Raw genomic sequence first — 15,593 nt, 5'->3', positions numbered from 1 at the left:
GGTAGGTACCTAAACAAACCCAAACATCATAAGGATGCATTAAGAAAAAAGATGATATAAGAACCAAACTGCTGAAGATGCGCACAGCCACAGGAAAGACAAGGAAGCTACATGATGGCAAAGCAGAGACTGGGATGACATACCCCGCAAGCCGGGGAACACAGGGACGGATGGCCAGCGCCAAAAGATCAAGAGGGAGTCTGGTCCCCCTGGCGCCCTGACTCAGGACATTTACCCTCCAGAACTGTGAGAATCGACTTCTGTTTTCTCAGGTCACCCAGTTTGTAGTAATTTGCTCTGGCAGCCCCAGGGAGCTGACATGAGGCCTTTTATAATTAGTGAAAACTAACAATGTAGTCCTCTAATGAGTCCCTCCCCGTGTTTAACTTTTTTCCTTCTAGAATTGTAGGGGTTGTTCTTTATTTACACACCTTGCTCATACTTTAAACGGATAACAATACGATTATTAAGAATAAAGCAATAAAAAATAAAAAACTGAACATCAATATTAAAACCAATAAATGTTCTATCAAATGGTATATATAATTTGAAATATCAACAACTAAAAGAACGGAAACTTAACTTACCCAAACTCAGCAGAGGCTTCTGAGATTTCACTTTCGTGCTGACAGAGGAAAGCAACTTGCCCTGCAGCATAACTGGTCGGCATTGATGAGCGGGAAACTAAAGCATCTCCTTTAGCCCCGTATTCCCCTGCCAGTTCCAACGCTTACAGATTTTTGCTCTTTATTAAATTCTCTTCCTTAGTATTGTTCAACAAACTACTCACAGAAATAGTGCAGCTGTACAGCAGCTCCACCCGGCTATCACCAACGAGGGACAGGATCGCACATGATGTGGACAGAAGAGGGAATCAGTCATGCACATTTTCACACACGCATGTATTTACAGAAGCACCGGCTTACATTCATGTGGGCATTACATCATTGTGGGCAGACGTACATACCAAGTTACCTTTATCCACTGTATGAAGCAACGGATATTTTATCTTCAAAGTATATATATGGAAAGCAAGGACAGTTAAAAGCTGTTCTTTTTTAGTTTAGGTGAAGATAAAGGTGATCCTTCAACAGCTTTAAAATAATCTAGTCCCCCAAATTAAATTTTTTCATTGAAATCATTTTCCACCATTACTAGAATTATGAATCTGTATTCATAATTCATACCTTTTAGAAATTGCTTTAGAACGAAGGAGGAACAAAGGGTTCCACTGTCCAAAAAATAAGTGATTATCAATCTGACATATATTCCCATAATCACTATCTGCCTTTGAAGTAACTGAACTGCTGCAAATAGAAAGTAACCTCCCATATACAACATTCTGGGTACTTACAGAGATTTGTGAATAATCTGTCTCCACAAATAAGCAAAACATGTGAAAGACACTAATATAAACATAAAACTGAAGGCACATTCTGAAGAACACAATCCAGTAAACAAGAGAATGAAGACTTAGCAGTAAAATTCTCAAATTATTTTTTAAGCCTTACAAAACTATACAGAGACTTACCCATTTAAATCCTCTTAAGCGACAACAAAAATTTTGCTATCACTTAGCTGTAAAAAGTTTTTAAAAAATTTACAACAGAAAATGAAATTTTCTTCCAATTTGAATATTTTATAAAGTACCTCATTTTTTCCTAATTTCCCCTCAACTAAAAAACAAAACAATAAATAAAAAGTTAGAGGACCTTCGTGTGAAACAGACATCTTCACAACAGATGTGGTGCGGTCGTCTTTATCCTATTTCTCTTCTTCATGAGGTGAATCTTGTTCATTTCTGCTATTTTGCTCTTCACTGGAATCACTGTCCAATCCACCTCCAACCCTGGTGGATTTCTGGTCACTGGAAAAACTTCCACAGGTTTCGTCTGTGGGAACAGCTCCTTTCCGTTGGGGTAAGACAGTAAAAAACGCTTCTTGCCAGTTTCTTGTTTCCAGGTATTTCAGAATAATCTCAAACACTGCAACAAAGACAGACTCTATACATTTCTCAGCCAACTCACCACAATGTCGCATCTGCATTTAAACTATACTGTGTTTTTGTGACAGGGCACCGGGGAGCCCTGATACCAACTTTGTGTTCTGACAGGAGCCTCCTGGTGCCGTCACAGCCTGTCACCAGACTCCCAACCTGCACGTGCTCTGCGTCTGCCCGTGAGAACTAGGCAGCTCCACTGCCGTCAGCAGAGAGGACCTCTACCCTCTCCTCCCTGTTCTTCCATCTTCATCCATTTCTCTAGCTTTCATGTGCTAGCCTGGCACAGGAGGCAAGTCACCACTGATCTAGGTTTCTTTCCTGTGAAGAGCCATTCATTTGGGGAGTCCTGCCTGTTTTTGTTGTTTTTTCACATTGGAATAAACAGACTGTCTACATTAGGGGTCAAGTCTCCAAGGTAATCTTATTTGAATATACTGCTGAAGGGTTAATTTGGATAACTACGTACCATCTATCAAAAGTCTTAGAAGACATTCACTTCTTGAATCAATAATTTCATTTCGGTAACTCCCGAGAGGCTGCTATAAAGTGTTTAGCAGGCAAAAGAGCTCAATGAATAGTTGTGTAGTACGAACTAACATCACTACTATCAATACAATTTTTTTTGAAAGGCAAAAGTCTAGGCCACAATTTAGGCCCAACAATGTCCTCTACAATTTAAATATAGTAAAAAGAAAAGAAAATTCAACAATGGTTAAATCATTACGTATTCCGATGATAGACTATCACATAGCCATTAACAATTCAATGACGTGGGAAAATAAAACTATAAATGGCAGGAGAAACACCTCAGATTTATACCACTTTATGCAGTGTAAGAAAATACACCAAAAAGTGAATACTAAGTATCTCTGGATGGGAAATCACAGATGTGTGTCACTTAAAGACATTCCCGTCCACCAGAGGCGGCATGTCGACATGGTCCCCACGGGCTAACCCAACGGCCAAGGTTTGCAGGAGGCTGCACAGGTGTGTGAGTACATGCCATCGCATCCAGACCAGGAGAGTGCACAGCAATGCATCTTAGAACATACCCATCGTTAAGAGACGCACGACTGTCCAGCTCATTTTCTTTACAATTTTCTACATTTTTACTATTTTCTAAGATATACATGTATCATTCCTACTATTCAAATTACAAATGATTTCATTTTACAACTGTTTCTAGCAAGGTATGAATTTTCTACTCGTCCAAAACTTAAATGTAGTGTTATTCTTCATCATGTACACTCAGGTATATTTTCAGGTTTCCCCTTATAGCTTACCATGATTAATTGCCAAAACTTTTCTACTATTCATCTTCACAAAATTTCCAAGGGGGAGCTGTGCATGATCAATTCCATGATCTGATGCTTGTTTATATGTGAGTCCCTAAAACAAAGATACTATAACTTGGACTAGAACATTAAATTATTTCAACAAAATCTATGACAATACATAATATTTAGGAAAGACTAATTCAGAGTATTAGCTGAAGAAATGAGTGTGTGTGTGCGCATGAGCAAGTGTCTGGGTGTCTTTCACATTCTCTTGGCAACAGAACAGTCCGACAGTTCAGGATACTTGTTTTAACTAAATTACAAATGAAGAAACCAAGACAATTGTTCCCTGCTTTGTCACAGAGCTCCTTAGTGGAAGAACCAGAGAAAACACTGGGCCAGGCCTCAGTAGCAAATGTCTTGTCACCTTTCCACACACTCGCTCAAACCAAATTCTCAAAGAAGCACCATCACTCTTCCCATAACATTCCTAAGGATAAAATTAGGTTTTAATCATGTAACACTAAGAAGCACAAACATGAGACAAATTAAATGTAAGTCTGAATTGAAAAGTGATTTAATTTTTTCCTGTTAATTCAAAGAAAGATGAATATAAATTTTCTTTTTGTACAACAAAATCCTTAAAACTTGGTCTAACTGAGGGCCTCCCCGGTGGCGCAGCGGTTGAGCGCTGGGTTGCGAAGCTGCCCGCGGCCTCTGCGGCACCAGTTCGATCCCCAGCTGCTCCCCAGCCACCGGAGGAGGATCCCACATGGGCGCAGACCTCTCCTGCCGCCCGCTGCTCCCCTCAGCAGTGTCCTTCGGTCCTTCTGCCTGCTCTGCTCCCCGCTCTGGCTCTGGTGGATTCTCTCACCCTCCCGCGCTTCTGACTGTACCCAGTGCATGTATAAACAAAACAAACAAACAAACAAATAAATAAAATACGTGCCTCTTTAAAAAAAAATTGTTAAAAAAAAAAAAAAAAAACTTGGTCTAACCGAGACTAAAAGAGCCACAAGACAGAACAGGAGGAAGAGTGGCTCAATTCCTCCACGATGAGATGGCATGTTTTTAGGGATAAATAAACTCTGAGTTTGCATGCTTTTGGAATCAGAATTATTTTAGTTCCGAGAAATACATCCTGAGAGAAAAAAACTGGTTCTCCATAAGAAACAAATTTTTCCACTAAGAAAAATTAAAAAGGCTACATAAAAATCATTCTGTAAAATCCCCCACGACACCACCCAATTACAGCCACATCTGACAACAAATTCAAATTAATCACAACTAAAAAAAAAAAGCCAAGCCAGTTCTTAATCACATGGTGCACATTTTGTGTGTTCGGCTGCCCCATGGCTACCACGTGGACAGGCTGATAGCCACGTTTCCGACACTGAAGACAGTTTTTATGCACAATAGTGCTAATTAAGAATGACAAGTTAGTCCCTACATTATTCTGCTGACAACATTTCCTCAGACACACAGTAAACATGATTGTGCTTTACCTGGGTTGATTTTACTGTGCTGCAAAGTCGCTGGCAAAGTAACACAATGATGTTTTCTTTTCTTTTTTTTTTTTGTGGGACCCTCGCCGGCGGCTGGGGAATGAACCGGCGCTGCAGAGGCTGTGGGCAGCCTCGCAGCCCAGAGCTCAACCGCTGCGCCACCAGGGGAGGCCCGATGTTTTCTTTTAGAAAGTGTATTTCTGCAATTTTTCATTTGAAGAAGAATAAAGAGGTGGGAAGAGATGGGGGGAAAAAAAAATAAAGAGAACCGAAAACACCTCTGATAAAAATATCACATTTAAAAGTTTACCAGTTTGGGTATAAATCTGTTGACTGCTAATGACCTCGAAGTTGGTAGCAGCAGCCTCTCCTACCACACAGCATATCACTGAAGCTGCGGGCCTCAGAATGATCTGCCCGACTACAATGCTTGCTCTGTCTGACTGCAAACGTAGTTTCTCCTCACCTCTAGGTTTTGTGTGTAAAATGTAGATTCATAATGGAGTGAGGGTTAAGAAACTAATATATGTGAAATGCTTTGATCAGCTAGGAAGGTGACTTAAAATATATTAGACAATAAAGATCATGAGCTTCACTGTTAGGATCAAGAAAAGTGTCAATTTCAAGAATGAGCAAAAGCATTAACGCAAGCTTAGTACCTTGTGGTGGTTGTGATCTACTAGTCCTCCAATCACATAGGCCTTTGATTCATCTAATTCCTTTAGGACATTAGGAGAGTCTGATGTAAGATAAATCAGGTCTTCTTTCTTTATGAAGTCACGATAGTGCTCTGGTTTGATGTGGATATCCTTTAAGACACAGGGGATTGATGTTATTAATAAGATTTCGTGAAAACTGATGAAGAATGATTTTCTTTTCTCCAGACAAACCCACTCCAGAACACAGGAGTGTCTGAAAGAACATCATCCATGTATTATTCTGAACCTGCTTCTGCCCCGTCTCCTCGCATCTCAGTCACTTAAGTGGCCTCCCCAGGGCTTGCTCTCCTGGTGTGTCAGGCCCCAGCAGGCGCAGCTCCATGCAACGACAAGGCTCATCCTCTGAGGACACTACTTGCAATGCTCCGTCTTTACAGGAACAAATTCTAACTCCTTAACTTAGCTATTTAGTCTTTCTGGAATGTGACACTACATATATTTCTAACTTTATTCTACCAAACAAACATACTTTTGTCACATATTTGCCAGTTATTCTCCAAAGAATGCCTTTTCCAATTACTTCCTCTACATAAATCATCAAGAGGAAACAGTTTATATTTAATAAATTCGAAGTATCTGTTTCTATAATGACGCACATTAGAAATCACCTTCCCTAAAGTTGTCAGGTGAGAGATACGAGATTAAGTAACAACTGGCAATCAAAATTTTGGAAACTACAGTTGAAAGAATAAAGGGAGAAGCATCACCAGACTCTCATGGCATCTACCCAAGAATTTTTAAGAAATAAAACACGAGGTAGGAGGTTTCTCACTTAGAATACATAATCTACTGATTATTAAACAACCACTTTTCTAGAAAATTACGTATTATAAACATACTCCTTATAAACGACCCCGGGTGACCTAAAAAATTAGAGACCAAAAAATTCACATCTTTCTGGAAAGCTGGTGGTATAAATAAAAAATTTAACAAGCCACAAACTAATGAAGTATGCCTCTTCTAAATTAGTACATTATTTCCTAGGAAAATAGGCGTAAACATTAGATTTGTATTTTAATATCTTTGAAAATGTTTATACTATAGGTAAGTGATAAAATAAATACAATCATCATGAGATTAATGAATATGAAGGAAAGTTTGTTATGCTGAGAAGTGGCTTTGTGAGAAAGTAAAAGAATCTAGTGCTTCCCTGAATAGGATGAGGTACTTCAAAAGGAAATTGTCAACCTATTGGTAATAACTGCAAATAACAGAATGGTTTAGTTCAACAGGGAAAATGTGGCCACATATACAATTTTAATCTTTAAATCTTCTAGTAGCCACACTAAAAAAAGTGAAAGTAGGTGATGTTAATAATACACTACATTCAAACCAGCATACCCAGAATTTTATCAAGAAATTTTATATTCTGTTTTTACACTGTCTTTGGGATCCGATCTGTATTTTACTGGACCCAGACCAGTCACATCTCAAAAGTACAATACATTCGATAATGGATTGTCCTTCTGCTGCTCTGCTCAATTCTCTCGACTTCTGACTGTACCATGCATGTATCAAACAAACCAGTAAAGCATCTCAAAAGTACAATAGCCATGCATGGATAGTGGGCACCACAGGGAAGGAAACAGAACCCAGTCCACTTCCAATTTTAGAACTTCCCTCTAATGTTCACTCTGTTTCACTGAGAAAATAATAAACCCCTTTAAAATTTTCCCTTCTTTTAAAAATACATTTAAAAGTCAGTGGGATCACTCTCTAGCTCCATCCACAATAATAAATTCAAGGTGTATCAGACTTAGCAGTAAGATCTTCAAAGACAAAATATATAGAAATAAATGCATCAACAATAAAGATATATTCAGGAATGCTATCCCTCTGGCAAGGGAACTAAAAGAAAAAATAACCAATTGGAATAACCTAAAATTAAGAAGATTTTATACAGTTAAAGAAAATATAAGTACACTAAAAAAGACATCATACTGAATGGGAGAAGATAATAATATATTACAATATAAAAAAAACTTACTCAATTTATCAATGAAAAACAACCCCATTAACAAATGAACAGCAGATCTCAATAATTTTCTAAGGGGTGTACCTAGAAGTTCAACAGAGACATGGAGATCTGTGCAGTAGGGCTTCCAATGAGAAGGACAGAGGGAGGACCTGCAGTGAGATGACTCCTCACAGCTGGGAGAAAGGCACATATTAAGAAGACCCCCAACAAGTGCAGGGGAGGACGCGGGGATGCAGGAACCCTACTATGGTGGTGGCAGGCATGTGAACTGGTGCAGCCGTTCTGAAAAGCGATCCGGATTTACCTTAAAAAAGGTAAAAATGGAAATGCCAGAGACCCAGCAATCCCACTCTTGGGCAGCTACCCAAGAGCATACAATCACCAACTCACGACGTTGTATGTTCTACTATGTCTATCACAACATGCCATAGGAAATGGAAATAACCCCAATTCCACTGATACAGACCAGGTTAAGAAGATGTGATAGAGCCACACGATGGAATATTATTCAGCCATGAGGAAAGATGAAATGCAGCCGTTTACAACAATACAGAAGGAATTCAAGGGAACAATGTAATAAAGCAAGTCAGAGTGACAAAAACAAATACTGGACATTTATACAGATGATTCAACACACTAAAAGGCAAAATAGTTATAAAAATTAGGAGATACCAGTAAAAGAAGTGAGGTTTCTGAGACTAACAATTAGGGGGAGGGAGAAAGGTGGTAAGGAAAAAAAGAAACAAGTAAATAAAATGACAAACACACTATAGTTAAAAAAGAAAATACTAGGGCCTCCCCTGGTGGCGCAGCGGTTGAGGGCTGGGCTGCGAGGCTGCCCGCAGCCTCTGCAGTGCCAGTTCATTACCCAGCTGCCGGCAAGGGTCCCACAAAAAAAAAAAAAAAAAAAAGTAATATTTGCTTTGTTTTATAACCACGATTGTGTAGCTTGCATAATTTAAATAATAATGCATTTTTCATAGGGTTCTTTTAGATGTTTTGCCCAACAACAGTGATACTTTCTAAGGAAACCTGTGGGACTCAGGAAAGCCAGATGTTTGAAAATATCCTGGGTATTTAGAAGTACATTTCAATTTTACCAGTAAAATTTTAACAGTATTTCATGAGGGGGGAAAAAAAAAAACAACTGGGAATCAAACCAAATTACAAAGGTATTGTTTTGATGACTAAATATGAGATTTAAAATTAAGCAGAGAGGGCCTCCCCAGTGGAGCAGCGGTTGTGCGCTGGGTTGTGAGGCTGCCCACAGCCTCTGCAGCGCCGGTTTGATCCCCGGCCACCGAGCAAGGGTCCCACATGGCGTGCAGACCCTCTCCTGCCGCCCGCTGATTCCCCTCAGCAGTGTATCATCAGTCTGCCTGTTCTGTTCCCCGCTCTGGCTCTGGTGAATTCTCTCACCCTCCCGTGCTTCTGACTGTACCCAGTGCTTGTATAAATAAATAAATAAATCTTTCTAAAAAAAAAAAAATAAAATAAATAAATAAATAAAATTAAGCAGAGAAACTCTAACTAATTTTTCTGTGGTGGGTAATCATAAGTTGATCTTTACTCAGGGATGAATTTAGGAGTTCTAAGTATTAACCTCATTATTTTCTTAAAAAAAAAAAAAAAAAAAAAAAAAAAAACCCACTATTACCTATTGATCAATTGATTATGAGCTAGGTACTAGTCCACATATTTTGTACTTTTCATTCCATAATTATAATGCCACAAACAGGAAAAGCACAGCATTTTATCACATATGTTGTCAAACGTTTTGTTTACATTTTTAAAGAATTGTTCATAACGTGGTGACACCGAACAGGAGCAAGTACAAAAAGACAATTCTTGTTGAGCAGCTCCCACTCAGGCCTTAGGTCTGTGTGCGGGCACGCACGAGGAGTTTAGATTGCTGACTCCTGCAGTTAGTAGCATTTTATGGACAAAACACAGAGCTTTAAGCATAAACATACTTGGAACTTTGTGAGAATCAATGTATTTAAATTACCTTCCAGTTGACCCATCCTTTGTCATTCTCATCCATGTTCTTTTTCAGCTGGCCTCCATGGCTTGTCAGATAAAACTGTTAAGAGATTGACAGGCACAGAGAGAAAACAAGTGACCATTAAAGCCCAATAGGTCACTGTTCTCATCACTCATCTGACCATCAGAGAAACACAAAATATTCTCATTCTAGAAAAAAAAAAAATTGTGTAAAACACAACCCACTGGCTTCCATATTCCATCTACATTTTCATCCCGCTTTCCAAGGAGGTAACGAACCTCTTCCTACAGACTCCCTGCTTCCATGTCACATTTCCATTTCCTTTCTTGTCACCGGTTATTTTTTTTTTTTTACCATTGCAAAGTTTCTCACTTCGATTTTAGAAAAAGGAATCCTTGACACCTATTTCAAATCTAATTAAAGAGTGAGAATAGAAAATGTAAAAGTGTTAAATAATTATCACTTGATAGAAGGCAAATATCTAACTAAAAATATGTTAAGTTTCCGGTTCTTAATAACAGAGAGCCAGTGTTGATTTTTTGGTCACTTAGAATTTAAACAACTTCAGTAAAGAAAGACTCTACTCGAGGGTCTCCCTGGTGGTGGAAGGGGTTAAGATACAACCTAGGAAGCTGTCCGCAGCCTCTGCAGCATGAGTTCCATCTTCCAGCCGGCCAGAGAGAGAGACCCACATGGCACAGCAGACCTCTCCTGCCTCGCCCGCTGCTCCCCTCAGCAGTGTATTTCAGTGGCTCCGCCTGTTCTGTTCCCCACTCTGACTCTGGTGACTCCTCTCACCCTCCCACACATCTGGCCTGTACCCCTGTTCTTGTATAAATAAATAAATCTTAAAAAAAAAAGACTCTATGTTACAGAAGTCAACTAACTCACAAATTACTCCCTCACTCTAAAGAAATAAGGAAGTACTTTTCAAAATTACCAGTGACTCAAAATCCTTTAAGCAAAAAAGAACCTCGTCAACAGGTACTGTAGCACACACAAGGCAGGAGCAGTTCCCGCACCTTCCAGAAGGGATTATCCTTCTATAAGACATTCTCCTACAATGCAATGAGCAGTCCACACGAGCCAGACTGACAATGATGGGGCAGTGTTGGAGAATGACTTGAAAGATATTTAAAATATTTTAATAGAAAACCAGAACATTTTTAAGCAGGCATTTTATTCTCTATGGAAGATTATCTTTAAGATTCTTGTAAAGGCAATTGGGACTATTTACGCCTCTGCTGTGGAAGACTGAAAAGGAGACAGGAGTTTGCTTTAAATTCCTCAAACACACCTGCACGGGATGTGGTGCTCGCCGATTTTCTGCATAACATCGTTGAATCTGCTTATGAAGTTTCTTTATGTCCTATGAAACAGAGGGCATTTTTAAAAGCAGCATTATCAAAACCACCTCTGGGCATTCCACAATCTTGGTGGACTAAAACAAGCAGAAGTGATGAACGACAGGTGTCTTTTTTCTTTTGAAATGTAAGTCCTCTTTGATAATTTCCATATGTACTAACATAAGTAGAATCAATATTCTGTGAAGCATTTTAATTTCATATCCATTTTAAATGTTAGTTCATGAAAACATTTATGCTTAAGAGACACAAAAGGAAAACAAACTCTTAGGGTCCTATTATTACTATTTTCATAACTTCCAAACTGTTTGGAAGGCAATTAATGCATGTTCTCTTCACAACACTGTTCAAATGACCAGGTTTCTCAAGCTACTGAATAAAAAATGATTATGTCAACCACATTTCTTATTTTTGATTAGGATAAGTATCAAAAACACCCACAGATCTTTATGATTAATACAGTTACTGAGCTTTATAATCTATTACATCTCTCTCCCCTACCTCTGTTCATAAATAAATAAAATAAGCAACATATTGGTTTAATTTAGAAGGCATGGATTTTTAAAAACGACTTAAATTCATGTAAGTACACAGTTTTATATCATGGTGATATTACTTATTAAGAATTGTGAAGCCTCGTTTACTTATAGGACTCATCTGACCAGAGTCACAGTACCTTTAACACCATCAGGCTGTCGAAGCTGCAGTCGATGATGAGGCGGATGGTGCTGTGAGCAACATCTCTTCGGATGCGTTTTCTGTCATTTCCATCTGAGTTTGATTCCAGTTGACACTGTTGCTCTAATTTCTTTCTATTGCGCTTTTCTTTCCGCTTTTGTCTAAAATTAGTTATTGAAATAACTTTTTGTTATTTCTATTTTCAGATATTCACAAGACTTCCAAATAGAAATACACTTACTTGTTTAAATCAGCAGTATCATGTAACATTGCCATTTTTGTGTATAAAAAATGGTCAAATATCACCAATTTAATCTAGTCATTCTAAAAACTTTAGATAGGAAGAGTTTGCAAAAATAACATACAAATCCTCACAATATAATTTCATTTATTAGTAGTATTATACTATATTAGGAAAACTAATGAGCAAATTTGAGAGTTTATAATATTACTTTCATCATCCTCTACATAATTTTCAAGCCACATATATATGGTACAGAAAAAGAGCTTTCTCTAATATTCATCAACCATAGTTTATTTTCTTCCAGTAAAATTTGGTATTATAAAATGACAGCTTTACCCTACCAGCTCTCACCAAACTCTGTAATAGCTCTAGCAAAATCAATATTGGGCCCAAATTTGGTCTCTCTGAGGTGATCATTTTTGTTTCATATTGACCACATGCACACTAACTGTATTCTTTATGTCAATCATTTTACAAATGGTACTGCTACTCACAGTAGGTTCTGGGTGAGAAAATGTATAGTGTAATTTCTTCAACATACTACTAAAAAAAAAATTCAAAACACAGTTTTTACAGCCAACTGACAGCTTTAGCAAACAGTATGTATAGCCTCAAACATAAAAACACAAATACTTGCAATGTGTCAAAGAGCTATGCTAGATCCAACACACCACATTTCTGACAGAAATAGAGTTAAGCACTTTGGGTTTTTTGTTTTTATTGTGGTACTTTTTTTAAATTGAGGTCATGGTGGCTTACACTGCTGTTGGCATTTTGAGGTCATGGGGGCTTACACTGCTGTTGGCATCCCTCCCCCTCAGGTGCTGTCACCACAGTCCAGCACCACAGTCCACTGGGCTTCCTCCTCCTTTGTTCTTATCCCTCCCCACTCCTTCTACTTCCGGATGCGCCAGCTCCAGTCAGCTTTCAAGGGGTAATTTTTAAGCTTGTCTTTATCTGACCTTTAGTTTGGTTTCTCTCTATATTACCGCCTTATTTCACTTAGCATGCTGAAACATACTTGCGGAGTTCTCGCTGATCTTCCCATTGCTTCTGTTTTATCAGTTTCTTCATTTGTCGTTTAGACATTGGTTCTAGTTCTTCAGCTCTTCCTTGCTTCAGGCTCTCTCCTGGATCTTGACTGAAGTCTTGCTTTCTTTCAACATTAGACGCCTCAATACATGCTGGCAACATTTCAGATGACATTATTTGGTGCCTCTGAAAACTGAAAAGCAATATTTGACTTAAACAGAGATTTACAAACACATAAAAAGTAAAAAATCAGTGACCAGTAGCTGTGAGTAAAACTTATCGTGTCAGCAATGTATAAAAATGCAAATTCAGATAATTATATGTACTACAATGTTCATTTGATGGAATGGTGAGTTTTCATGTATTTGTAATAGTCATGGCACAATCCTTCCAGGAGCTGCTAAATCTATGCTCCAAAATCTTTCAAATGTTGATATCCTTTAATCCAGAATTTATTTTTCTTAGATTAAATTTTTTCAAATGATGAAAAATGTGCACAAAATTAATACAATAAGATGTGTTACAATGATATTTTTAACAATGGAAAACTTAGAAACAACTTGAGTATCACCAGGTGACTAAATTACAGTTCATCAACAGGGCCAGGATACTAAGGTGTCAGCAAAAACCATGTTTCCCAAAATTACCTGGTAATAAAGGGAGAAGGCTATGCTAAGAAAATCAAAAGGGCCTCCCCGGTGGCGCAGCGGTTGAGTGCTGGGTTGCGAGGCTGCCCGCGGCCTCTGCAGCGCCGGTTCGATCCCCGGCCACTTGGTGAGGGTCCCACATGGCGCGCAGACCTCTCCTGCCGCCCGCTGCTCCCCTCAGCAGTATACTTCGTCAGTCTGCCTGCTCTGCTCCCCGCTCTGACTCTGGTGAATTCTCTCACCCTCCCGCGCTTCTGACTGTACCCAGTGCTTGAATAAATAAATAAATCTTTTAAAAAAATTAAAAAAAAAAAAAAGAAAATCAAAACACAAAACTGCATTGTGTCCATTTTTCCTTATAAACAGCATAAACATATTTCCTGTACATGATTTTCTGTATTTTTAAAGGTCATATAATAAGTCTTATAAAAAATATTTAAGAAACTAGATGGAAAGCATCTTAAAAGTTTTTTCAATGCTACAGTACAAGGGAAATGTTATTTCCATTACCTGGGTGTATGCTCAGACCTACTTTTTGACATAAGGTACGCTATAGATTTGTGTATCTTGGACAGTATCAAAAACAAACTTGGTCCCTTCACCCATATATTTCATTGCAAACACGTAACAGCATATACTCCACTTTGCTGATGACTAAAAACCAAAATATGAAAATTGATTCTGTGGCTTGTCTGATTTTGTGGAAGGCTCGGGTGCATTAAAATTCTCTATTTGGATTTAACTATCCATGCCTTTGTGTCTATTGCTTAGAACTGAATCTGCATTCAAATCAGGGCAACTTCTTTTCTCTTTCATAGATTAATAATACCAAGGATTAAAACTGCATTTGGTATTTGTCCCTATCTGAGATGCAGCTCAGATGCAGCTTGCAAATATTCTATTGGAAATAACTCTAAGTCTTCCTTCTTACAATTATCTAACAAGTGTGTACCAAGAATCTAATACCTAAGAGAAAAAACCCACAATTTAGAATACGGGAAGATAAAATTTTGCAGGACATAATTTCAGCAGTTTTATTGTATATTGTTCTCTCTTTCTTTAAACGTGCAATGTTATATCAGAGCTTATGGGAATAACAAAGCAAATTTAAAAAGTTTACCAAAGGCAAAAACGTTTAAGACGGACGTGTCTTTTGGGGGATACGGTAAAACCCCTAGCACTTTACTAGCTCACAAAATGAGTAAGAGGGGGGCACAATCATTTAGTAATCGGTGTGGCAGTTTGGCCAAGGAAAAGTTAACAAAAACTTTGATGGATTTTACTGTTGGGATAAAGTATTCGTAATTTATGACAGTCTCCCTTCCAGGAAGAAGGAAAACCACGTGTTGGGGTAATATCCAGCTGCAGGGCCCGTGGGGAGAGGGCTGAGCAGGGGTGGGGGTGGGAGAGGGAGTTAACAAAACCAAGTAAAAGTCTCTTGTTGCGATCCCCCTTGTGTCTCCAGAGAAGCCGCCGAATCTTTACCCTGAAATGGTTCAGTGAAATGGGAACTACCTCAGTCCTCTAAAGGTCTTCAGCATCGCCATGGGACCAACAGCACCAGAGCACCGGGCCCCGGGAGCCCCGCATTTCGAGTTGGCCTAGTCCCTGTGGGGAGTGAGCCCCCTGAACGCCCCACATGTCGCCGCCGGGCGAGACCCTGCTGGGGAATGAGGTTAAGCGGCTTAAAGACGTAAAGCGACTCGCCCCGGTCTCCAACCATCAGAGACAGAATCACAACCCGCCTTCGCTGCTTCGGAGCCCATGTCGCTCTCGCCCTTCATCCTCTGGGCTCTCACACCCCTCACATATCGCGACGAACCCCAACTCGCTACAAGCGCCCCCAAAAAACACCCGCTTCCCTAAACCCTGTCCCACAGACCACGAAGCAGGCAGCGGCGCGGTGCGTCGCCGGGCGCGCTGGCTGACGCCATTTCCGCAGCGAGCTCAGCCAACCAATCAGAGAGCGGCTGGAGGGCCTCCAGGCGCGTTCTGACGTCACTTCCTCGCGACCCGAGGTGCCCGCGCCCCTGCCCGCGCCCCTTCGCCCGTGGAGGCCCTGGCAGTGCGGGGAGGCCGGCGCGGGCCGTTTTCTTTTTGGCCTGGAGATTGCCAAAGAGTAGGTGAGCGCCCGCCGCGGCG

General features: G+C 39.6%; 1 protein-coding gene across 1 annotated transcript; it reads right to left on the bottom strand.

The window, feature by feature from the left end:
* Positions 1 to 37: 37 nt before the first annotated feature.
* TRMT10A (tRNA methyltransferase 10A) lies at positions 38 to 15,327 on the bottom strand. Its single transcript, XM_037509644.2, has 8 exons — positions 14,967 to 15,327; positions 12,794 to 12,997; positions 11,527 to 11,689; positions 10,784 to 10,855; positions 9,490 to 9,564; positions 5,444 to 5,593; positions 3,286 to 3,391; positions 38 to 1,985 (listed from the first exon to the last, which is right to left on the bottom strand). Exons 1-8 carry the CDS (start codon positions 14,996 to 14,998, stop codon positions 1,765 to 1,767), a joined length of 1,023 nt encoding a protein of 340 aa, XP_037365541.1. The 5' UTR covers positions 14,999 to 15,327; the 3' UTR covers positions 38 to 1,764.
* Between the last annotated feature and the right edge of the window lie 266 nt (positions 15,328 to 15,593).

This window comes from Talpa occidentalis, unplaced genomic scaffold (genome assembly GCF_014898055.3).
Source record: "Talpa occidentalis isolate TD23 unplaced genomic scaffold, MPIMG_talOcc4v2.1 talOcc4.13, whole genome shotgun sequence".
NCBI classification, from domain to species: domain Eukaryota; kingdom Metazoa; phylum Chordata; class Mammalia; order Eulipotyphla; family Talpidae; genus Talpa; species Talpa occidentalis.
Note: the sequence above shows the minus strand (reverse complement) of the source record. Positions and strands in the feature narration are given on the sequence as shown.

Bases quoted from the DNA above. Each gene is read 5' to 3' on its own strand.
- TRMT10A (XM_037509644.2), bottom strand. From the start codon at position 14,998: ATGGCGATGCTGAAGACCTTTAGAGGACTGAG. The intron at 12,998-14,966 runs GTAGTTCCCATT...ATTGCTTTTCAG, and splicing joins AAGACCTTTAGAGGACTGAG to TTTTCAGAGGCACCAAATAA. The intron at 9,565-10,783 runs GTGTGTTTGAGG...ATCTCTTAACAG, and splicing joins GAGCACCACATCCCGTGCAG to TTTTATCTGACAAGCCATGG.